At 44.6% G+C, this 25,622-nt stretch overlaps 1 protein-coding gene and 2 long non-coding RNA genes across 3 annotated transcripts in view; 2 read left to right on the plus strand and 1 right to left on the minus strand.

The window, feature by feature from the left end:
• Positions 1-25,622, plus strand: part of LOC118380140 (threonine--tRNA ligase 1, cytoplasmic-like) — a 53,092-nt gene that overhangs the window by 16,777 nt on the left and 10,693 nt on the right. Inside the window, exons 7-16 of the mRNA XM_052460798.1 lie at positions 1,586-1,650; positions 1,756-1,834; positions 4,807-4,953; positions 6,029-6,127; positions 10,830-10,996; positions 11,188-11,350; positions 13,834-13,971; positions 24,187-24,264; positions 24,416-24,516; positions 24,805-24,909. Coding sequence (XP_052316758.1) covers positions 1,586-1,650; positions 1,756-1,834; positions 4,807-4,953; positions 6,029-6,127; positions 10,830-10,996; positions 11,188-11,350; positions 13,834-13,971; positions 24,187-24,264; positions 24,416-24,516; positions 24,805-24,909 — 1,142 coding nt within the window. The remainder of the gene's footprint in view (positions 1-1,585; positions 1,651-1,755; positions 1,835-4,806; positions 4,954-6,028; positions 6,128-10,829; positions 10,997-11,187; positions 11,351-13,833; positions 13,972-24,186; positions 24,265-24,415; positions 24,517-24,804; positions 24,910-25,622) is intronic.
• Positions 5,943-10,569, minus strand: LOC127907093 (uncharacterized). The gene is made up of 4 exons (XR_008063184.1): positions 9,638-10,569; positions 8,324-8,364; positions 7,779-7,863; positions 5,943-6,356 (listed from the first exon to the last, which is right to left on the minus strand). It is a non-coding gene; the product is annotated as an uncharacterized LOC127907093 (long non-coding RNA).
• LOC127907092 (uncharacterized) lies at positions 11,367-12,036 on the plus strand. The gene is made up of 3 exons (XR_008063183.1): positions 11,367-11,575; positions 11,626-11,725; positions 11,776-12,036. It is a non-coding gene; the product is annotated as an uncharacterized LOC127907092 (long non-coding RNA).

The raw sequence follows: 25,622 nt of genomic DNA on the forward strand, positions 1-25,622 counted from the left end.
GGCAGGAGGTTAGGAAGTGCAGCTCAGTTTCCACATTTTGTGGGCAGTTTTAAAACAGAGCCCCAGGACAGCAACACAATTAGACCCAACCAAATCATTAGAAAACAAAAAGATAATTACTTGACACATTGGAAAGTATTAACAAAAACTGCGCAAACTAGAATGCAACTTGGACTCAGTGAGCATAGCCTTGCTATTGAGAAAGGCTGCCGTAGTCAGACCTGGCTCTCAAGAGAAGACAGGCTATGTGCCGTTTGTGAACAGAGCCCCAAGACCAGCTTGCTTAGGGACTCTTCTCCAGGTTCATCTCTCTGTAGGTGATGGCTTTGTTATGGAAGGTTTTGGAATCGCTTCCTTTTTGGTGGTTGTAGAATGTAACGTCTCTTTTCTGGATTTTTATCATTAGCGGGTATCGGCCTAATTCTGCTCTGCATGCATTATTTGGTGTTCTACGTTGTACACAGAGGGTATTTTTGCAGAATTCAGCTTAGTCTTCATTTGGTGTTTGTCCCATTTGGTGAATTCTTAGTTGGTGAGCGGACCCCAGACCTCACAACCATAAAGGGCAATGGGTTCTATAACTGATTCAAGTATCTTTAGCCAGACACTGCAGACTGTTCTAATGCCCTTGCGAATTCGTATGTATGTAGGTTGAAGAGGGTGGGGCTTAAGCTGCATCCCTGTCTCACCCCACGGCCCTGTGGAAATATATTGTTTCGTTGTGAATTTTAATCATACACTTGTTTGTGTAATTTGATTTTAGAATCTCATAGCCCCCCCCAACACCACATTCCATCCATTTGTATAGGAGACCCTCCAGCTAAATTGAGTCAAGCTTTTTTGAATTGAACAACGCATGAGAAGACGTTGCCTTTGTTTTGGTTTGTTTGTTTGTCAATTAGGGTGTGCAAGGTGAATACGTGGTCTGTCGTATGGTAATTTGGTAAAAAAATATATATATATATATAATATTTGTTCAGTACATTGTGTTCACTGAGGAAATGTACGAGTCTGTTGTTAATGTTAATGCAGAGGATTTTCCCAAGGTTGCTGTTGATGCATATCCCACAGTAATTATTGGGGTCAAATTTGTCTCCACTTTTGTGGATTGGGGTGATCAGTCCTTGGTTCCAAATATTGGGGAAGATGTCAGAGTGAAGGATGATGTTAGTTTTTTAGTATAGCCAATAGAAATTTGTCTGTATATTTCATTCAGGATACAGTAAACATCACAGGCCTTTTTGTGTTGAAGGGTTTGTATTTTGTCCTGTAGTTCATTCACTATAATTGGACAATCCAGTGGAATTGTAATTTGAGAACCTGTATGGTAGTGCCATGTTACTGTCTCTCCCTGTCTCAAATTGAAATTCAAGCTGCTTTATTGGCATGAAAAACATTATCAATATTGCCAAAGCAACACTATATATAATATACATTGTAATAAATAATTTTGCTTTGCAATATTCTGTCTGTTCTCTTGGTCTCTCTCTCTCTGTCCTTTCTCTTCATGTCTGGTCTCTGTCATATGTAGTGTGATGTATTTCTGCTGTTCCACGACTGATCTGAACATCTCTCTGCTCTGCAGTACAACAAATTTAAGTGCCGTATCCTGAATGAGAAGGTGACCACCCCAACCACTACTGTGTACAGGTGAGCTGCATCCCGACCCGGTCATTCTGGAATGGGTGTTTGGGCCGATCCAGATTCCCTGTGTATTTATTATTATTTATTATTTATCCTGTCTGTGCTGACTAGGTGTGGTCCGCTCATTGACCTGTGCCGAGGACCCCATGTCCGACACACTGGAAAGATCAAGGCCCTGAAGATCCACAAGGTAAAGCTTCTGTTTTTGTCTCCGCTATGTTTTCATTCTTTTACACCGTGCTTTTACACCTGCATTGTTTGCTGTTTGGGGTTTTAGGCTGGGTTTCTGTACAGCACTTTGAGATATCTGATTTATATAAATATTTGATTTGATTTGATTTGATTCTTCTATTTAGTTTCTTTTGAAGGATCTTTAATTATCTTGATGGTTCTCTGAAGTCGTCCCAGTTTTACATGTCCTACCACTCTAAGGTTTCCATGACCACATTTACACTCCAACATCCCGGTATTATTCGGGATTCAAGTATTCGGTCTTGATGTTGTCTCATATAAACATATCCTGTTTTACAATAACCTGAATCGTCTCCTTTCCCAGTTATGAGAGTGCTGAAAAAGATGCCTGGTATATGCTGATCTTAGACTGGATACCTTGATATGCTGATCTTAGACTGGATACCTTGATATGCTGATCTTAGACTGGATACCTTGATATGCTGATCTTAGACTGGATACCTTGATATGCTGATCTTAGACTGGATACCTTGATATGCTGATCTTAGACTGGATACCCTGATATGCTGATCTTAGACTGGATACCTTGATATGCTGATCTTAGACTGGATACCTTGATATGCTGATCTTAGACTGGATACCTTGATATGCTGATCTTAGACTGGATACCTTGATATGCTGATCTTAGACTGGATACCTTGATATGCTGATCTTAGACTGGATACCTTGATATGCTGATCTTAGACTGGATACCTTGATATGCTGATCTTAGACTGGATACCCTGATATGCTGATCTTAGACTGGATACCCTGATATGCTGATCTTAGACTGGATACCCTGATATGCTGATCTTAGACTGGATACCTTGATATGCTGATCTTAGACTGGATACCTTGATATGCTGATCTTAGACTGGATACCTTGATATGCTGATCTTAGACTGGATACCTTGATATGCTGATCTTAGACTGGATACCCTGATATGCTGATCTTAGACTGGATACCTTGATATGCTGATCTTAGACTGGATACCTTGATATGCTGATCTTAGACTGGATACCTTGATATGCTGATCTTAGACTGGATACCTTGATATGCTGATCTTAGACTGGATACCTTGATATGCTGATCTTAGACTGGATACCTTGATATGCTGATCTTAGACTGGATACCTTGACGTGTTTTATTCCATTTCCTGTTTGTTGTGGTCTCCCAGGCTCAGTTGATATCACCTTTTGAAGTTCAGGTTTCCTTCAGCCAGATTTAAACTGTATGGTTTCCCTAGTTGTAGTGGAGCACCATGCCATCAAGTTTACTGTGTTTCTACCGCCATTTCTCCCAGAATTCATTTTAGACACTAAAAGATCCCTTATTAACCTCTTGTTACTACCATCCCGGATCCGGGAGCGTAATCCTCAACTGACACTAATTAGCATAACGCAACGGACATAAATATTAAAGACAAGCTTTTTTGTACGTTTTATAGTCTAGCATAGCATTATGCCTAGCTAGCAGCAGGCAACTTGATCACGAAAATCAGAAAAGCAATCAAATTAAATCGTTTACCTTTGATGAGCTTCGGATGTTTTCACTCGAGACTCCCAGTTAGATAGCAAATGTTCCTTTTTTCCCAAAAATATTATTTTTGTAGCCGAAATAACGGTCACGACAACGCCGAAATTAGCTCCATAATATCGACAGAAACATGGCAAACGTTGTTTATAATCAATCCTCAAGGTGTTTTTCAAATATCTATTTGATAATATATCCACCGGGACTCGTGGCTACTTAGTAGGATAAAGAGAAAAAATGGCCGCATTTGTCCCTTACGCACAAAACACTCTGAGAGACTCCAGCTGACCACTGACGCAATGTTGACGTTCAGGCTCATTTTTTCAAAATAAAAGCCTGAAACTATGTATTGTGACACTAGACACATTAGGGAAGCCATAGAAAAAGACATCTGGTTGATATCTCATTCGCTGCTCAATAGGGACGCATAGGAACGCAGAGCCTTCTAAATAAGAGTCACTTCCTGTTTGGATTTTTCTCAGGCTTTCGCCTGCAATATCAGTTATACTCACAGACAATATTTTTACAGTTTTGGAAACTTTAGTGTTTTCTATCCTAAGCTGTCAATTATATGCATATTCTAGCATCTGGTCCTGAGAAATAGTCTGTTTACTTTGGGAACGTTATTTTTCCAAAAATGAAAACCGAAATTCAACAGGTTGTTAAACAAACAAATATCCTTTTTCCATCAATTTAGTTGTATTTATTCGGTATGACTTACATAAAAACTGTGGATGGAAACGTGGTTAGTATTTAACTTTCATCCAAGATGAACTGAAATACTAGCAGAAATATGTTGATTGTTTTTACAGCTTTTAAGTTCCTTAAAACCAAATTGTGCACATAATCTCTACCTACTGGGAGGGCAAGGCTGACATGGAACGTGTTTTATACTCTTCTAGTCTGCTTCTCTAACCTCCAGAACTCCTCTACCTACTGGGAGGGCAAGGCTGACATGGAGTGTGTTTTAAACTCTTCTAGTCTGCTTCTCTAACCTCCAGAACTCCTCTACCTACTGGGAGGGCAAGGCTGACATGGAGTGTGTTTTTAAACTCTTCTAGTCTGCTTCTCTAACCTCCAGAACTCCTCTACCTACTGGGAGGGCAAGGCTGACATGGAGTGTGTTTTAAACTCTTCTAGTCTGCTTCTCTAACCTCCAGAACTCCTCTACCTACTGGGAGGGCAAGGCTGACATGGAGTGTGTTTTAAACTCTTCTAGTCTGCTTCTCTAACCTCCAGAACTCCTCTACCTACTGGGAGGGCAAGGCTGACATGGAGTGTGTTTTAAACTCTTCTAGTCTGCTTCTCTAACCTCCAGAACTCCTCTACCTACTGGGAGGGCAAGGCTGACATGGAGTGTGTTTTAAACTCTTCTAGTCTGCTTCTCTAACCTCCAGAACTCCTCTACCTACTGGGAGGGCAAGGCTGACATGGAGACTCTTCAGAGGATCTACGGCATCTCCTTCCCTGATCCTAAGATGCTAAAGGAGTGGGAACGCTTCCAGGAGGAGGCCAAGAACAGGGACCACCGCAAACTGGGACGGGTACGGGACTGTTATTCAAATCACTCAAATGGTATTTGTCAAATGCTTTATAAACAACGGGTGGAGATGAACAGTGAAATGCTTACTTACAGACCCTTCCCAACAATGCAGAGAGAAGAATGTAATAAAGATGATAACACAAGGAATGAATGCACAATTAGTAACAATAATATGGCTATATACAGGAAGTACCAGGTAATAACATGGTTATATACAGGGAGTACCAGGTAATAACATGGTTATATACAGGGAGGTAATAACATGGCTATATATAGGGAGTATCAGGTAATAACGTGGCTATATACAGGGAGTACCAGGTAATAACGTGGCTATATACAGGGAGTACCAGGTAATAACGTGGCTATATATAGGGAGTACCAGGTAATAACATGGTTATATACAGGGAGGTAATAACATGGCTATATATAGGGAGTATCAGGTAATAACATGGTTATATACAGGGAGTACCAGGTAATAACATGGTTATATACAGGGAGGTAATAACATGGCTATATATAGGGAGTATCAGGTAATAACGTGGCTATATACAGGGAGTACCAGGTAATAACGTGGCTATATACAGGGAGTACCAGGTAATAACGTGGCTATATACAGGGAGTACCAGGTAATAACGTGGCTATATACAGGGAGTACCAGGTAATAACGTGGCTATATACAGGGAGTACCAGGTAATAACGTGGCTATATACAGGGAGTACCAGGTAATAACGTGGCTATATACAAGGGAGTACCAGGTAATAACGTGGCTATATACAGGGAGTACCAGGTAATAACGTGGCTATATACAGGGAGTACCAGGTAATAACGTGGCTATATACAGGGAGTACCAGGTAATAACGTGGCTATATACAGGGAGTACCAGGTAATAACGTGGCTATATACAGGGAGTACCAGGTAATAACGTGGCTATATACAGGGAGTACCAGGTAATAACATTACTGGGTCCTCTGTGTCTTTAGAGGGGTAGGGGGGAACTGATCAGTGACGTGGTGCAGATGTCCTCCTGGTTAGTATCTGCTGTAGGGTAACACTGATCATTCAACTCTCTGCTACAGGAACAGGATCTGTTCTTCTTCCATGATCTGTCTCCAGGCAGTTGTTTCTTCCTGCCTAAAGGATCCTACATCTACAACAGTCTGGTGGACTTTATCAGGGTGAGTAGTCATTGCGATAAGATGGGCAGCCCCTGTAGAATGGGAACTTTGTCTGTTCTATGTCTGATAGCCCTAGAGTGAGCGCTGTAATTATCTCTATAGGTACGTTATCTCTCCCTATGGGTTAGGTACAGTATATATCTAACCCTATAGAGAACTGTGAGGCTTCCAGGCGGTGGTAACAGTACCTTTGAACCAGGGCTATTTAACTGGTGGCCAGATGCAGTACCTTTGGACCAGGGCTATTTAACTGGTGGTGGCCAGATGCAGTACCTTTGGACCAGGGCTATTTAACTGGTGGTGGCCAGATGCAGTACCTTTGAACCAGGGCTATTTAACTGGTGGTGGCCAGATGCAGTACCTTTGAACCAGGGCTATTTAACTGGTGGTGGCCAGATGCAGTACCTTTGGACCAGGGCTATTTAACTGGTGGTGGCCAGATGCAGTACCTTTGGACCAGGGCTATTTAACTGGTGGCCAGATGCAGTACCTTTGGACCGGGGCTATTTAACTGGTGGTGGCCAGATGCAGTACCTTTGGACCGGGGCTATTTAACTGGTGGTGGCCAGATGCAGTACCTTTGGACCAGGGCTATTTAACTGGTGGTGGCCAGATGCAGTACCTTTGGACCAGGGCTATTTAACTGGTGGTGGCCAGATGCAGTACCTTTGGACCAGGGCTATTTAACTGGTGGTGGCCAGATGCAGTACCTTTGGACCAGGGCTATTTAACTGGTGGCCAGATGCAGTACCTTTGGACCAGGGCTATTTAACTGGTGGTGGCCAGATGCAGTACCTTTGGACCAGGGCTATTTAACTGGTGGTGGCCAGATGCAGTACCTTTGGACCAGGGCTATTTAACTGGTGGCCAGATGCAGTACCTTTGAACCAGGGCTATTTAACTGGTGGCCAGATGCAGTACCTTTGGACCAGGGCTATTTAACTGGTGGTGGCCAGATGCAGTACCTTTGGACCAGGGCTATTTAACTGGTGGTGGCCAGATGCAGTACCTTTGGACCGGGGCTATTTAACTGGTGGCCAGATGCAGTACCTTTGGACCAGGGCTATTTAACTGGTGGTGGCCAGATGCAGTACCTTTGGACCAGGGCTATTTAACTGGTGGCCAGATGCAGTACCTTTGGACCAGGGCTATTTAACTGGTGGTGGCCAGATGCAGTACCTTTGGACCAGGGCTATTTAACTGGTGGTGGCCAGATGCAGTACCTTTGGACCAGGGCTATTTAACTGGTGGTGGCCAGATGCAGTACCTTTGGACCAGGGCTATTTAACTGGTGGCCAGATGCAGTACCTTTGGACCAGGGCTATTTAACTGGTGGTGGCCAGATGCAGTACCTTTGGACCAGGGCTATTTAACTGGTGGTGGCCAGATGCAGTACCTTTGGACCAGGGCTATTTAACTGGTGGCCAGATGCAGTACCTTTGAACCAGGGCTATTTAACTGGTGGCCAGATGCAGTACCTTTGGACCAGGGCTATTTAACTGGTGGTGGCCAGATGCAGTACCTTTGGACCAGGGCTATTTAACTGGTGGTGGCCAGATGCAGTACCTTTGGACCGGGGCTATTTAACTGGTGGCCAGATGCAGTACCTTTGGACCAGGGCTATTTAACTGGTGGTGGCCAGATGCAGTACCTTTGGACCAGGGCTATTTAACTGGTGGCCAGATGCAGTACCTTTGGACCAGGGCTATTTAACTGGTGGTGGCCAGATGCAGTACCTTTGGACCAGGGCTATTTAACTGGTGGTGGCCAGATGCAGTACCTTTGGACCGGGGCTATTTAACTGGTGGTGGCCAGATGCAGTACCTTTGGACCAGGGCTATTTAACTGGTGGTGGCCAGATGCAGTACCTTTGGACCAGGGCTATTTAACTGGTGGCCAGATGCAGTACCTTTGGACCAGGGCTATTTAACTGGTGGCCAGATGCAGTACCTTTGGACCAGGGCTATTTAACTGGTGGCCAGATGCAGTACCTTTGGACCAGGGCTATTTAACTGGTGGCCAGATGCAGTACCTTTGGACCAGGGCTATTTAACTGGTGGCCAGATGCAGTACCTTTGGACCAGGGCTATTTAACTGGTGGCCAGATGCAGTACCTTTGGACCAGGGCTATTTAACTGGTGGCCAGATGCAGTACCTTTGGACCAGGGCTATTTAACTGGTGGCCAGATGCAGTACCTTTGAACCGGGGCTATTTAACTGGTGGCCAGATGCAGTACCTTTGGACCGGGGCTATTTAACTGGTGGCCAGATGCAGTACCTTTGGACCAGGGCTATTTAACTGGTGGCCAGATGCAGTACCTTTGGACCAGGGCTATTTAACTGGTGGCCAGATGCAGTACCTTTGGACCAGGGCTATTTAACTGGTGGCCAGATGCAGTACCTTTGAACCGGGGCTATTTAACTGGTGGCCAGATGCAGTACCTTTGGACCGGGGCTATTTAACTGGTGGCCAGATGCAGTACCTTTGGACCAGGGCTATTTAACTGGTGGTGGCCAGATGCAGTACCTTTGGACCAGGGCTATTTAACTGGTGGCCAGATGCAGTACCTTTTGGACCGGGGCTATTTAACTGGTGGCCAGATGCAGTACCTTTGGACCGGGGCTATTTAACTGGTGGCCAGATGCAGTACCTTTGGACCAGGGCTATTTAACTGGTGGTGGCCAGATGCAGTACCTTTGGACCAGGGCTATTTAACTGGTGGTGGCCAGATGCAGTACCTTTGGACCAGGGCTATTTAACTGGTGGTGGCCAGATGCAGTACCTTTGGACCGGGGCTATTTAACTGGTGGTGGCCAGATGCAGTACCTTTGGACCGGGGCTATTTAACTGGTGGTGGCCAGATGCAGTACCTTTGGACCAGGGCTATTTAACTGGTGGCCAGATGCAGTACCTTTGGACCGGGGCTATTTAACTGGTGGCCAGATGCAGTACCTTTGGACCGGGGCTATTTAACTGGTGGTGGCCAGATGCAGTACCTTTGGACCAGGGCTATTTAACTGGTGGTGGCCAGATGCAGTACCTTTGGACCAGGGCTATTTAACTGGTGGTGGCCAGATGCAGTACCTTTGGACCAGGGCTATTTAACTGGTGGTGGCCAGATGCAGTACCTTTGGACCAGGGCTATTTAACTGGTGGTGGCCAGATGCAGTACCTTTGGACCAGGGCTATTTAACTGGTGGCCAGATGCAGTACCTTTGGACCAGGGCTATTTAACTGGTGGCCAGATGCAGTACCTTTGGACCGGGGCTATTTAACTGGTGGTGGCCAGATGCAGTACCTTTGGACCAGGGCTATTTAACTGGTGGTGGCCAGATGCAGTACCTTTGGACCAGGGCTATTTAACTGGTGGCCAGATGCAGTACCTTTGGACCAGGGCTATTTAACTGGTGGCCAGATGCAGTACCTTTGGACCGGGGCTATTTAACTGGTGGCCAGATGCAGTACCTTTGGACCGGGGCTATTTAACTGGTGGTGGCCAGATGCAGTACCTTTGGACCAGGGCTATTTAACTTATTAATCCAGACTGGCCCTTTCTGAACGTGGAGAATAGTCCGCCGTTCCGTGCCAAAATAACAAGCACTGTGGTGGTCTGGGGCAGTTTATGGTTCAGGCCCCTTAGTTCCAGTGAAGGAAAATCTTAACGCTACAGAATACAATGATATTCTAGATGATTCTGCAAACTTTGTGGCAATAATTTGGTGAAGGCACTTTCCTGATTCAGAATGACAACGCCCCCATGCACAAATTGAAGTCCATACAGAAATGGTTGGTTGAACAGTGTGGCAGAACTTAACTGGCCCACACAACCCTGACCTCAACCCTATCGAACACCTTTGGGATGAATTGGAACGCCGACTGTTAGCCAGGACTAATCGCCCAACATCAGTGCCCGACCTCACTAATACTGTTGTGGCTGAATGGAAGCAAGTCCCGCAGCAATGTTCCAACATCTAGTGGAAAGCCTTCCCAGAAGAGTGGAGGCTGTTATAGCAGCAATGTTCCAACATCTAGTGGAAAGCCTTCCCAGAAGAGTGGAGGCTGTTATAGCAGCAATGTTCCAACATCTACTGGAAAGCCTTCCCAGAAGAGTGGAGGCTGTTATAGCAGCAATGTTCCAACATCTACTGGAAAGCCTTCCCAGAAGAGTGGAGGCTGTTATAGCAGCAATGTTCCAACATCTAGTGGAAAGCCTTCCCAGAAGAGTGGAGGCTGTTATAGCAGCAATGTTCCAACATCTACTGGAAAGCCTTCCCAGAAGAGTGGAGGCTGTTATAGCAGCAAAGGGGGGACCAACTCTATATTAATGACTTCCCAGAAGAGTGGAGGCTGTTATAGCAGCAAAGGGGGACCAACTCCATATTAATGACTTAGCAGAAGAGTGGAGGCTGTTATAGCAGCAAAGGGGGACCAACTCCATATTAATGACTTAGCAGAAGAGTGGAGGCTGTTATAGCAGCAAAGGGGGGGACCACCTCCATATTAATGACTTCCCAGAAGAGTGGAGGCTGTTATAGCAGCAATGGGGGGACCAACTCCATATTAATGACTTCCCAGAAGAGTGGAGGCTGTTATAGCAGCAATGGGGGGACCAACTCCATATTAATGTCCTTGATTTTGTAATAAGATGTTGGACTAGCAGGTGTCCACATGCATTGAGACATGTCGTGTCTCTGTCTCTAGTGCGAGTACCGTAAGCGAGGCTTCCAGGAGGTGGTAACCCCTAACATCTATAACAGTAAGCTGTGGCAGACATCAGGCCACTGGCAGCACTACAGTGACAACATGTTCTCCTTCGAAGTGGAGAAGGAGGTGTTCGCCCTCAAACCTATGAACTGCCCGGGACATTGGTGAGTACCGCTTTAGGGCTTTTCATACTACTGAGCTACTGGTGAGTTATGCTGTACTGAGCTGGCCTGGTTACCCATAATTACCCTGGTTACCAATCTATTTAGAAGAAGAATAAGCGCCAGCACAGTTTGGTTCAGGTTCACCCTGTCTCTTTCTCTCACGGTGACTCTTCTCCCCTCCCCATTTCTAGTCTGATGTTTGACCACCGACCGCGGTCCTGGAGGGAGCTGCCTCTGCGAATGGCTGACTTCGGCGTGCTGCATCGTAACGAGCTGTCTGGCGCTCTGACTGGGCTGACCCGTGTACGACGCTTCCAGCAGGACGATGCCCACATCTTCTGCACCATGGACCAGGTAAGCATTATGGGGACTGGGCCAGCTAGGCATTATGGGGACTGGGCCAGGTAGGCATTATGGGGACTGGGCCAGGTAGGCATTATGGAGACTGGGCCAGGTAGGCATTATGGGGACTGGGCCAGGTAGGCATTATGGGGACTGGGCCAGGTAGGCATTATGGGGACTGGGCCAGGTAGGCATTATGGGGACTGGGCCAGGTAGGCATTATGGGGACTGGGCCAGGTAGGCATTATGGGGACCGGGCCAGGTAGGCATTATGGGGACCGGGCCAGGTAGGCATTATGGGGACTGGGCCAGGTAGGCATTATGGGGACTGGGCCAGGTAGGCATTATGGGGACTGGGCCAGGTAGGCATTATGGGGACTGGGCCAGGTAAGCATTATGGGGACCGGGCCAGGTAAGCATTATGGGGACTGGGCCAGGTAGGCATTATGGGGACTGGGCCAGGTAGGCATTATGGGGACTGGGCCAGGTAGGCATTATGGGGACTGGGCCAGGTAGGCATTATGGGGACCGGGCCAGGTAAGCATTATGGGGACCGGGCCAGGTAAGCATTATGGGGACCGGGCCAGGTAAGCATTATGGGGACCGGGCCAGGTAAGCATTATGGGGACCGGGCCAGGTAAGCATTATGGGGGGACCGGGCCAGGTAAGCATTATGGGGGGACCGGGCCAGGTAAGCATTATGGGGGGGACCGGGCCAGGTAAGCATTATGGGGGGGACCGGGCCAGGTAAGCATTATGGGGGGGACCGGGCCAGGTAAGCATTATGGGGGGACAGGCCAGGTGAAGCATTATGGGGGGGACCGGGCCAGGTAAGCATTATGGGGGGGACCGGGCCAGGTAAGCATTATGGGGGGGACCGGGCCAGGTAAGCATTATGGGGGGGACCGGGCCAGGTAAGCATTATGGGGGGGACCGGGCCAGGTAAGCATTATGGGGGGGACCGGGCCAGGTAAGCATTATGGGGGGGGCCGGGCCAGGTAAGCATTATGGGGGGACCGGGCCAGGTAAGCATTATGGGGGACCGGGCCAGGTAAGCATTATGGGGGACCGGGCCAGGTAAGCATTATGGGGGGACCGGGCCAGGTAAGCATTATGGGGGGGACCGGGCCAGGTAAGCATTATGGGGGGGGGACCGGGCCAGGTAAGCATTATGGGGGGGACCGGGCCAGGTAAGCATTATGGGGGGGACCGGGCCAGGTAAGCATTATAGGGGGGACCGGGCCAGGTAAGCATTATGGGGGACCGGGCCAGGTAAGCATTATGGGGGGACTGGGCCAGGTAAGCATTATGGGGGGACGGGGCCAGGTAAGCATTATGGGGGGACTGGGCCAGGTAAGCATTATGGGGGACTGGGCCAGGTAAGCATTATGGGGGACTGGGCCAGGTAAGCATTATGGGGGACTGGGCCAGGTAGGCATTATGGGGGACTGGGCCAGGTAGGCATTATGGGGACCGGGCCAGGTAGGCATTATGGGGACCGGGCCAGGTAAGGCATTATGGGGACCGGGCCAGGTAAGCATTATGGGGGACCGGGCCAGGTAAGCATTATGGGGGGACCGGGCCAGGTAAGCACTTATGGGGGGACCGGGCCAGGTAAGCATTATGGGGGACCGGGCCAGGTAAGCATTATGGGGGACCGGGCCAGGTAAGCATTATGGGGGGACCGGGCCAGGTAAGCATTATGGGGGACCGGGCAAGGTAAGCATTATGGGGGACCGGGCCAGGTAAGCATTATGGGGGACCGGGCCAGGTAAGCATTATGGGGGACCGGGCCAGGTAAGCATTATGGGGGACCGGGCCAGGTAAGCATTATGGGGGACTGGGCCAGGTAAGCATTATGGGGGACTGGGCCAGGTAAGCATTATGGGGGGACTGGGCCAGGTAAGCATTATGGGGGACTGGGCCAGGTAAGCATTATGGGGGACTGGGCCAGGTAAGTATTATGGGGGACTGGGCCAGGTAAGCATTATGGGGGGACTGGGCCAGGTAAGCATTATGGGGGACTGGGCCAGGTAAGCATTATGGGGGACTGGGCCAGGTAAGCATTATGGGGGACTGGGCCAGGTAAGCATTATGGGGGGACTGGGCCAGGTAAGCATTATGGGGGGACTGGGCCAGGTAAGCATTATGGGGGGACTGGGCCAGGTAAGCATTATGGGGGACTGGGCCAGGTAAGCATTATGGGGGACTGGGCCAGGTAGGCGAAGGGAGTTTGATACATCGTAAAACATCCCCCCCCCCCCAAATCACTTGTGGAGCAGACAGACTGACCTTAACCCTCCTGCGGGTCACTGCGGGTCAGGCACACTCCTCTTCTCCATGTAGCGCCACACGGCATGGGTCAGTTAGCGAGTTCACCTCCTGGGATAATCTTCCAGTGGACCATGTCAGCTGTCACACTATTTTAGACACCATGAAGCCTTGACTAAGGCTGAAGGAAAATTGTGTGGTTTTGTCTTTTCCTCAACCTCCAGATTGAGGCGGAGATTAAGGGTTGTCTGGACTTCCTGCGTACAGTCTACGACTGTTTTGGTTTCTCCTTCAAACTCAACCTGTCCACCCGGCCTGAGAAGTTCCTGGGAGAGCCTGCGGTCTGGGATCAGGCTGAGAAGGTAACGTTATAAACCCTTTATAAAGTCTAAGTTTCAATGTCACAGGCCCATGTACAGTGAAATGCCACTTACAGCTCGAACCAAACAAGGTTGTAATCGATGACAATGTAATTAATACTACAAATAACAAGGGAGAACAAAAACACACAAGATATAAAAATAACTTAAAGTAAGCAAGAATACAAGTTAATACCATACTATATACAGGGTCAGTTAATACCATACTATATACAGGGTCAGTTAGTACCATACTATATACAGGGTCAGTTAATACCATACTATATACAGGGTCAGTTAATACCATACTATATACAGGGTCAGTTAGTACCATACTATATACAGGGTCAGTTAATACCATACTATATACAGGGTCAGTTAATACCATACTATATACAGGGTCAGTTAATACCATACTATATACAGGGTCAGTTAATACCATACTATATACAGGGTCAGTTAATACCATACTATATACAGGGTCAGTTAATACCATACTATATACAGGGTCAGTTAATACCATACTATATACAGGGTCAGTTAGTACCATACTATATACAGCAGGGGTGTCAAAGTCAAATGGACGGAGGGCCAAATAAAAAATTTAGCTACAAGCCGAGGGCCGGACTGTTCGAATGTTCATTGAAAAATTTTTAAATGACGCATATAGTCTAGTGAACCTAATTGAACCTACTGAAAACCTAACAAATATATTCCAATATGATCAGATAAATAAAGCAATATTTTCTTATGGCTCTGTCAGTAATCTTTAATTTTCAACAGACACAAAAGACAAATTTCCTTTATATAAAAATCCCCATAACATGAACATTAAATGAAAGAAACCGGTATTCAAGGCACCATCAGTAGCCTATATTTTCTATTTTAGCAAAAGTGGGCTAAATTTACTTCAAAGAAAAAACAATAATAGCAATTTTCTATCATCCACTCAACTGAAATATTTTTAAAATATAATTGGATTGAAATACAATAAAATAAAGTGCAAAAATCTATTAATCAAAAACAACACTTTGTTTAAGGAGAAGTAACATGCAGTGAAAACAAATATTAAACTTTAACTTTTAAACTTGAACTGAGTAAAAACTCTAAATATGTGATTGCACAGTAATGTTCACTTGTTTGAGGTTGAGGGTGATACTTGGTGGTGTCCCATCTTTTCCACAAGTTCATCAATGTTCGGGGTAAGGCTCTGAGCTGAGGAAATCCTCAGAATTGAGTGGAGGTGTTCAGCAGTAAGTCGACTTCTGTGTGATGTTTTGTTCATCAAAGAAAACAGTTGTTCACACAGGTATGTGCTGCCAAACATAGACAACGTTTGAGCAGCCTGGATGCGCAGCTGGGGCATTGTGTCGGGGAGGAAACGGGCGAACTCCGCAGCACCCACTGCCGCATATTTTGCCCTCAGTGCATCATTGCATTGAGGTCAATCAACTCCATTTGGAGGTTTGGTGGTGAGCTTTCCACGTCAACAGCAAATGGGTTACCGAGCAGTTCCAACCTGCTTTTTTGTGCTTCAAAGTCAGCAAATCGGCGTCGAAAGTCAGCGGCAAGCATACCTATTTTATCAGCCAACTGTGCGCTCGGGAACGCACTGGTAGAGAGCTTCTCTTTCATGGTCTGGCAGCTGGGAAAGTGGCTCAAATTTTCTTTCCGCATCTGCGTCTCCCACAGAGTCAGTTTGGTTTTAAATGCCTTCACTGTACTGTACATATCAGAGATGACACGATCCCGACCCTGCAGCTGCAAGTTCATTGCATTCAGATGACTCGTAATGTCACACAGAAAAGCCATTTCACACAGAAACATTTCGTCTCGGAGTTGTGTTGTGTCTTTCCCTTTGCTGTCCAAGAACAGACAAATCTCCTCACGAAGCTCGAAACATCTTTGAAGCACCTTTCCCTGGCTTAGCCATCGCACCTCTGTGTGATAAGGCAAATCACCATGCTCCGTTTCTAACTCCGTCAGAAATGCCTTGAACTGGCGGTGATTCAAACCTTTGGCTCTGATAAAGTTAACTGTGCGCGTGATGATGCTCATTACATGCTCCATTTTCAAGGCTTTACCGCACAACGCTTCCTGGTGTATGATACAATGATAAGCTGTCAGCTCACCTGTCGCGTTTTCCTCTTGCATCTTTTCCCGTATCTTCGCCACCAGTCCGCTCCTGTGTCCACACATCGCAGGTGCTCCGTCGGTTGTCAAACCCACGAGTTTTTCCCAAGGCAGCTCCATCTCATTTACACATCTTGACACCTCTTCATACAAATCATGCCCCGTAGTTGTGCCATGCATAGGACGTAAAGCCAAAAACTCCTCTGTCACGCTTAGGCTGGAGTCCACTCCGCGGATGAAAATTGACAACTGGGCAATGTCAGAAATGTCGGTGCTCTCATCCACAGCCAAGGAATATGCAATGAAATCTTTTCCCTTTTTCACAAGCTGCTCTTTTAGATTGATGGACAACTGGTCTACTCTCTCGGCAATGGTGTTTCTGCTCAGACTCACATTTAAAAAGAGTTGCCTTTTTCTGGGCAAACTTCGTCACAAACTTTAATCATGCAGTTTTTGATGAAATCCCCTCCGTAAATGGCCGGGCTGATTTAGCGATCTCTTCTGCCAAAATAAAACTGGCCTTGACAGCAGCCTGGCCTTGTGATTTGGCTTTTTTGAACAGAGCCTGTCGAGATTTGAGGCCTCGTTTTAATTCCTCTGCCTTTTGTAGCCTTTGTTCCATGTCCATATTCTTGTTTTTGTCCGCGTGTTTCGTTTCATAATGTCGTCTCAGATTATACTCTTTCAGTACCGCCACACTTTCTCCACACAGAAGACACACAGGTTTTCCAGCTACCTCCGTGAACAAATACTCCGACTCCCACCTTGTTTGAAACCCCGGTTCTCAGTGTCCACCTTCCGTTTGCCATTTTTGATGGGTATCTGAAAGTTAATTTTACTGTGATGCTGACAACTGCTGTGCCAATAAATATTGAAATGAAGCAGCCTACTGCTCGGTGCGTCACCGTTGCATTGTGGGAAATGTAGTATTGGTGCGTGTAAAAGATCTGCGGGCTGCCGGCTTGCTGCGGTCTGCGGGCCGGTTCTAATAATAAATCAAGATCATCCCAGGGGCCGTAAAAAACCTTCTCGCGGGCCGGATGTGGCCCGCGGGCCTTGACTCTGACATATGTGATATACAGGGTCAGTTAATACCATACTATATACAGGGTCAGTTAATACCATACTATATACAGGGTCAGTTAATACCATACTATATACAGGGTCAGTTAATACCATACTATATACAGGGTTAGTTAATACCATACTATATACAGGGTCAGTTAGTACCATACTATATACAGGGTCAGTTAATACCATACTATATACAGGGTCAGTTAAAATCATACTATATACAGGGTCAGTTAATACCATACTATATACAGGGTCAGTTAATACCACACTATATACAGGGTCAGTTAATACTACACTATATACAGGGTCAGTTAATACCATACTATATACAGGGTCAGTTAATACCATACTATATACAGGGTCAGTTAATACCATACTATATACAGGGTCAGTTAATACCATACTATATACAGGGTCAGTTAATAACATACTATATACAGGGTCAGTTAATAACATACTATATACAGGGTCAGTTAATACCATACTATATACAGGGTCAGTTAATACCACACTATATACAGGGTCAGTTAATACCACACTATATACAGGGTCAGTTAATACCACACTATATACAGGGTCAGTTAATAACATACTATATACAGGGTCAGTTAATAACATACTATATACAGGGTCAGTTAATAACATACTATATACAGGGTCAGTTAATACCATACTATATACAGGGTCAGTTAATACCATACTATATACAGGGTCAGTTAATACCATACTATATACAGGGTCAGTTAATACCATACTATATACAGGGTCAGTTAATACCATACTATATACAGGGTCAGTTAATACCATACTATATACAGGGTCAGTTAATACCATACTATATACAGGGTCAGTTAATACCATACTATATACAGGGTCAGTTAGTACCATACTATATACAGGGTCAGTTAGTACCATACTATATACAGGGTCAGTTAGTACCATACTATATACAGGGTCAGTTAATACCATACTATATACAGGGTCAGTTAGTACCATACTATATACAGGGTCAGTTAATACCATACTATACACAGGGTCAGTTAATACCATACTATATACAGGGTCAGTTAATACCATACTATATACAGGGTCAGTTAGTACCATACTATATACAGGGTCAGTTAATACCACACTATATACAGGGTCAGTTAATACCATACTATATACAGGGTCAGTTAATCCCATACTATATACAGGGTCAGTTAATCCCATACTATATACAGGGTCAGTTAATACCATACTATATACAGGGTTAGTTAGTACCATACTATATACAGGGTCAGTTAGTACCATACTATATACAGGGTCAGTTAATACCATACTATATATAGGGTCAGTTAATACCATATATACAGGGTCAGTTAGCACCATACTATATACAGGGTCAGTTAGTACCATACTATATACAGGGTCAGTTAATACCATACTATATATAGGGTCAGTTAATACCATATATACAGGGTCAGTTAGCACCATACTATATACAGGGTCAGTTAGCACCACACTATATACAGGGTCAGTTAGTACCACACTATATACAGGGTCGGTTAGCACCATACTATATACAGGGTCAGTTAATACCATACTATATACAGGGTCAGTTAGCACCATACTATATACAGGGTCAGTTAGTACCATACTATATACAGGGTCAGTTAGTACCATACTATATACAGGGTCAGTTAATACCATACTATATACAGGGTCAGTTAGCACCATACTATATACAGGGTCAGTTAATACCATACTATATACAGGGTCAGTTAGCACCATACTATATACAGGGTCAGTTAGTACCATACTATATACAGGGTCAGTTAATACCATACTATATACAGGGTCAGTTAATACCATACTATATACAGGGTCAGTTAATCCAATACTATATACAGGGTCAGTTAAAATCATACTATATACAGGGTCAGTTAATACCATACTATATACAGGGTCAGTTAATACCACACTATATACAGGGTCAGTTAATACTACACTATATACAGGGTCAGTTAATACCATACTATATACAGGGTCAGTTAATACCATACTATATACAGGGTCAGTTAATACCATACTATATACAGGGTCAGTTAATACCATACTATATACAGGGTCAGTTAATAACATACTATATACAGGGTCAGTTAATAACATACTATATACAGGGTCAGTTAATACCACACTATATACAGGGTCAGTTAATACCACACTATATACAGGGTCAGTTAATACCACACTATATACAGGGTCAGTTAATACCACACTATATACAGGGTCAGTTAATACCACACTATATACAGGGTCAGTTAATAACATACTATATACAGGGTCAGTTAATAACATACTATATACAGGGTCAGTTAATACCATACTATATACAGGGTCAGTTAATACCATACTATATACAGGGTCAGTTAATACCATACTATATACAGGGTCAGTTAATACCATACTATATACAGGGTCAGTTAATACCATACTATATACAGGGTCAGTTAATACCATACTATATACAGGGTCAGTTAATACCATACTATATACAGGGTCAGTTAATACCATACTATATACAGGGTCAGTTAGTACCATACTATATACAGGGTCAGTTAATACCATACTATATACAGGGTCAGTTAATACCATACTATATACAGGGTCAGTTAGTACCATACTATATACAGGGTCAGTTAATACCATACTATATACAGGGTCAGTTAGTACCATACTATATACAGGGTCAGTTAATACCATACTATACACAGGGTCAGTTAATACCATACTATATACAGGGTCAGTTAATACCATACTATATACAGGGTCAGTTAGTACCATACTATATACAGGGTCAGTTAATACCATACTATATACAGGGTCAGTTAATACCATACTATATACAGGGTTAGTTAGTACCATACTATATACAGGGTCAGTTAGTACCATACTATATACAGGGTCAGTTAATACCATACTATATACAGGGTCAGTTAATACCATACTATATACAGGGTCAGTTAATACCATACTATATACAGGGTCAGTTAGTACCACACTATATACAGGGTCGGTTCATACCACACTATATACAGGGTCGGTTAATCCCATACTATATACAGGGTCGGTTAATCCCATACTATATACAGGGTCGGTTAATCCCATACTATATACAGGGTCAGTTAATCCCATACTATATACAGGGTCAGTTAATACCATACTATATACAGGGTCAGTTAATACCATACTATATACAGGGTCAGTTAATACCATACTATATACAGGGTCAGTTAATACCATACTATATACAGGGTCAGTTAGTACCATACTATATACAGGGTCAGTTAGTACCATACTATATACAGGGTCAGTTAGTACCATACTATATACAGGGTCAGTTAGTACCACACTATATACAGGGTCAGTTAATACCATACTATACACAGGGTCAGGTTAATACCATACTATATACAGGGTCAGATAAATATATACAGAAATAATCCTAGAAAATATTCATATTCATGAAAATCACAAGTGAAATATATTGAGACACAGCTTAGCCCTTTGTTAATCAACCTGTCATCTGAGATTTTCAAAATATGCTTTACAGCCAAAGCAAGACAAGCATTTGTGTAAGTTTATCGATAGCCTAGCATAGCATTTTGTCCAGCTAGCAGCAGCTAACCTGGTCACGGAAATCAGAAAAGCAGTCAAATTAAATTGTTTACCTTTGATGAGCTTCGGATGTTTTCACTCATGAGACTCCCAGTTAGATAGCCAATATTCATTTTTTCCCAAAATATTATTTTTGTAAGCGAATTAGCTCCGTTTGTTCTTCACGATTGGCTGAGAAATCGCCCGGAAATTGCAGTCACGAAAACACTGAAAAATATTCAAAATTAGCTCCATAATATCGACGGAAACATGGCAAACGCTGTTTATAATCAATCCTCAAGGTGTTTTTCAAATATCTATTCAATATCCACCGGGACAATTGTTTTTTTTTTCAGTAGGACCGATTGGAATAATGGCTACCTCTGTATTTTACGCGAGAATCACTCTGGGAGCCATCAGGTGACCAGTTGCGCAATGTAGCCGCTTACGGTATTCTTCAACATAAATGCGTAAAACTACGTCACAATGCTGTAGACACCTTGGGGAATACGTAGAAAAAGTAATCTGGTTGATAGCCCATTCACTGATCAATATGGACGCATTGGAACACAGAGGTTTCAAAACATGAGGCACTTCCGGATTGGATTTTTCTCAGGCTTTCGCCTGCAACATCAGTTCTGTTATACTCACAGACAATATTTTTACAGTTTTGGAAACTTTAGTGTTTTCTATCCTAAGCTGTCAATTATATGCATATTCTATCATCTTATCCTGACAAAATATCCTGTTTACTACAGGAATGTTATTTTTCCAAAAATGGAAATACTGCCCCCTAGTCACAAGGTTAAGTAATTTTTTCTTTAGTTAGTTGAATGTGCTGACAACAACAAAATCACACAAATTATCAATGGAAATCAAATTTATCAACCCATGGAGGTCTGGATTTGGAAAAGCTCTGACAAGTCAGGGTCCACACATTCAGACTGGTCTTACTCCCTCATTCATAAGAATACAAGCCTGAAACAATTTCTAAAGACTGTTGACATCTAGTGGAAGGCATAGGAACTGCAAATGGAGTCCTAAGTCAATGGATACTGTAATGGCATTGAATAGAACTACAAAACCAAAAATACAACTACTTCCTGAATGGATTTTTCTCAGGTTTTCGCCTGCTAAATCAGTTCTGTTATACTCAGACACTATTTTAACAGTTTTGGAAACTTTAGTGTTTTCTATCAAGATCTACCAGTTATATGCATTTCATATCTTCGGGGCGCGAGTAGCAGGCGGTTTAATTTGGGCATGCTTTTCATCCAAAATTCCGAATGCTGCCCCTTACCCTAGAGAGGTTAAGACACTAACAGCTTACAGACGGTAGGCAATTAAGGTCACAGTTATGAAAACTTAGTAGGCTTCTTTTGTGTCCTGACTGAAAAACACCAGAAGAAAGATGCCCAGGGTCCCTGCTCATCTGCGTGAACATGCCTTAGGCATGCTGCAAGGAGGCATGAGGACTTCAGATGTGGCCAGGGCAATAAATGTCAATGTCCGTACTGAGACGACTAAGACAGTTCTACAGGGAGACAGGACGCACAGCTGATCATCCTCGCAGTGGCAGACCACGTGTAACAACACCTGCACAGGATCGGTACATCCAAACATCACACCTGCGGGACAGGTACAGGATGGCAACAACAACTGCCCGAGTTACACCAGGAACGCACAATCCCTCCATCAGTGCTCAGACTGTCCTGAATAGGCTGAGAGAGGCTGGACTGAGGGGTTGTTGGCTTGTTGTAAGGCACGTCCTCAACAGACATCACCGGCAACAACAAGACAGGACTGGCAAAAAGTGCTCTTCACTGATGAATCACGGTTTTGTCTCACCAGGGGTGATGGTCGGATTCATGTTTTTCGTCGAAGGAATGAGCGTTACACCGAGGCCTGTACTCTGCAGCGGGAACGAGGTGGAGGGTCCGTCATGGTCTGGGGCGGTGTGTCACATCATCATCGGACTGAGCTTGTTGTCATTGCTGCCAATCTCCACGCTGTGCGTTACAGGAAAGAGATCCTTCTCCTTCATGTGGTACCCTTCCTGCATGACCCTCCAGCATACTGCTCATTCTGTGTGTGATTTCCTGCAAGACAGGAATGTCAGTGTTCTGCCATGGCCATCAAAAAGCCTGGACCCACGTCTGGGACCTGTTGGATCAGAGGTTGAGGGCCAGGCCCCCCCCCCCCCAGAAATGTCCGGGATCTTGCAGGTGCCTTGGTAGAAGAGTGGGGTAACATCTCACAGCAAGAACTGGTAAATCTGGTGCAGTCCAAGATGAGGAGATGCACTGCAGTTTTTAATGCAGCTGGTGGCCACACCAGATGCTGACTGTTACTTTTGACCACTCCTTTTATTCAGGGACACATTATTCCATTTGTTAGTCACATGTCTGTGGAACTTGTTCAGTTTGTCTGTTATTGAATCTTGTTATGTTCATACAAATATTTACCCATGTTAATAAGTTTGCTGAAAATAAACGCAATTTACAGTGAGGGTGTCTTATATACAGGGTCAGTACCGTGACGGCGTGTAGGGCCCTGTCTGCGTGCATAGAGTGCAAAAATAAGAATCCAATACAAAAGTCAAATCATATAGTCAGTGTAGCTATTTAAGTCTTATGGCTTGGGGATAGGAACTGTTCAGGAGCCTGTTGGTGTCAGACTTGATGCATTAGTACCGCTTGCCGTGCGGAAGCAGAGAGAAGTTTATGCCCTGGTTGTTGGTAGTCTTCCTTTCACACCGCCTGATAAAGAGGGCTGGATGTCAGGGAGCTCAGCCCCAGTGATATCCTGGGTTGTCCTCACCACCCTCTGATAAATAGGGCTGGATGTCAGGGAGCTCAGCCCCAGTGATATCCTGGGTTGTCCTCACCACCCTCTGATAAATAGGGCTGGATGTCAGGGAGCTCAGCCCCAGTGATATCCTGGGTTGTCCTCACCACCCTCTGATAAATAGGGCTGGATGTCAGGGAGCTCAGCCCCAGTGATATCCTGGGTTGTCCTCACCACCCTCTGATAAATAGGGCTGGATGTCAGGGAGCTCAGCCCCAGTGATATCCTGGGTTGTCCTCACCACCCTCTGATAAATAGGGCTGGATGTCAGGGAGCTCAGCCCCAGTGATATCCTGGGTTGTCCTCACCACCCTCTGATAAATAGGGCTGGATGTCAGGGAGCTCAGCCCCAGTGATGTACTGAGTTGTTTATGAAGGGTTAATGTAACGTTAAGCGTATACTGTTATATATGGTTATATACTGGTGATATGTGGTTGTTATGGATAAGAGTCTCTGCTAAATGACAAATGTAAGTTGGTCATTTAGCAAACCTCCCAACTCTGTTCTCTTCTGTGTGATTGCAGCAACTGGAGAACAGTCTGAATGAGTTTGGCGAGAAGTGGGTCCTCAACCCTGGAGACGGGGCCTTCTACGGACCGAAGGTAAGACCGACCAATGTTGTCATGTTGTATTGAACTTTATAAGGATCAAAAGGGAATATGGTGTCTCATCTAACTCATCATGGAGGAATGGAAACATTACTTATACGCCAAGCGGTAGTGACACCATGCTGTGTGTTGTACCCGGCTGTAGATTGACATCCAGATCAAGGATGCTATTGGTCGATACCATCAGTGTGCCACCATCCAGCTGGACTTCCAGCTACCAATCCGCTTCAACCTCACCTTTGTCAGGTAACACTTCCTCTGACATCTCTGTAACACAGTTTGCGATTGGTTGCTAGACAGGAGTTTGTTGACAGAGCAGCATCGTGATTGGTCACATTTTTTCTAATGGTCTTCTGTAGTTGGTTTGTCAACTGGCAAGAAATGGGGAGAACAGGGTCACTGTGTGGAACTATTTTGAAGACTTATTTTTATGCTAGATGTGTCTGATGGAAATGTGTGTGTGTGTGTGTGTGTGTGTGTGTGTGTGTGTGTGTGTGTGTGTGTGTGTGTGTGTGTGTGTGTGTGTGTGTGTAGCCATGATGGAGACGATAAGCAGAGGCCAGTCATCATCCACAGAGCCATCCTGGGATCAGTAGAGAGGATGATCGCTATCCTCACTGAGAACTACGGAGGGAAATGGTGAGGGGCTATATTAGTACTGATACTACTACTCTCTAATCTACTGTAGCTGGTAATACTGTCTCTACTAATATCTAATCTACTGTAGCTGGTAATACTGTCTCTACTACTATCTAATCTACTGTAGCTGGTAATACTGTCTCTACTGTAGCTGGTAATACTGTCTCTACTAATATCCAATCTACTGTAGCTGGTAATACTGTCTCTACTACTATCTAATCTACTGTAGCTGGTAATACTGTCTCTACTATCTAATCTACTGTAGCTGGTAATAATACTGTCTCTACTATATCTAATCTACTGTAGCTGGTAATACTGTCTCTACTACTATCTAATCTACTGTAGCTGGTAATACTGTCTCTACTACTGTAGCTGGTAATCTAATCTACTGTAGCTGGTAATACTGTCTCTACTACTATCTAATCTACTAGTAGCTGGTAATACTGTCTCTACTAATATCTAATCTACTGTAGCTGGTAATACTGTCTCTACTACTATCTAATCTACTGTAGCTGGTAATACTGTCTCTACTACTGTAGCTGGTAATATCTAATCTCTAACTGTAGCTGGTAATACTGTCTCTACTACTATCTAATCTACTGTAGCTGGTAATACTGTCTCTACTAAATATCTAATCTACTGTAGCTGGTAATACTGTCTCTACTAATATCTAATCTACTGTAGCTGGTAATACTGTCTCTACTAATATCTAA

Source organism: Oncorhynchus keta, chromosome 14 (assembly GCF_023373465.1).
Source record: "Oncorhynchus keta strain PuntledgeMale-10-30-2019 chromosome 14, Oket_V2, whole genome shotgun sequence".
In the NCBI taxonomy this organism is placed as follows: domain Eukaryota; kingdom Metazoa; phylum Chordata; class Actinopteri; order Salmoniformes; family Salmonidae; genus Oncorhynchus; species Oncorhynchus keta.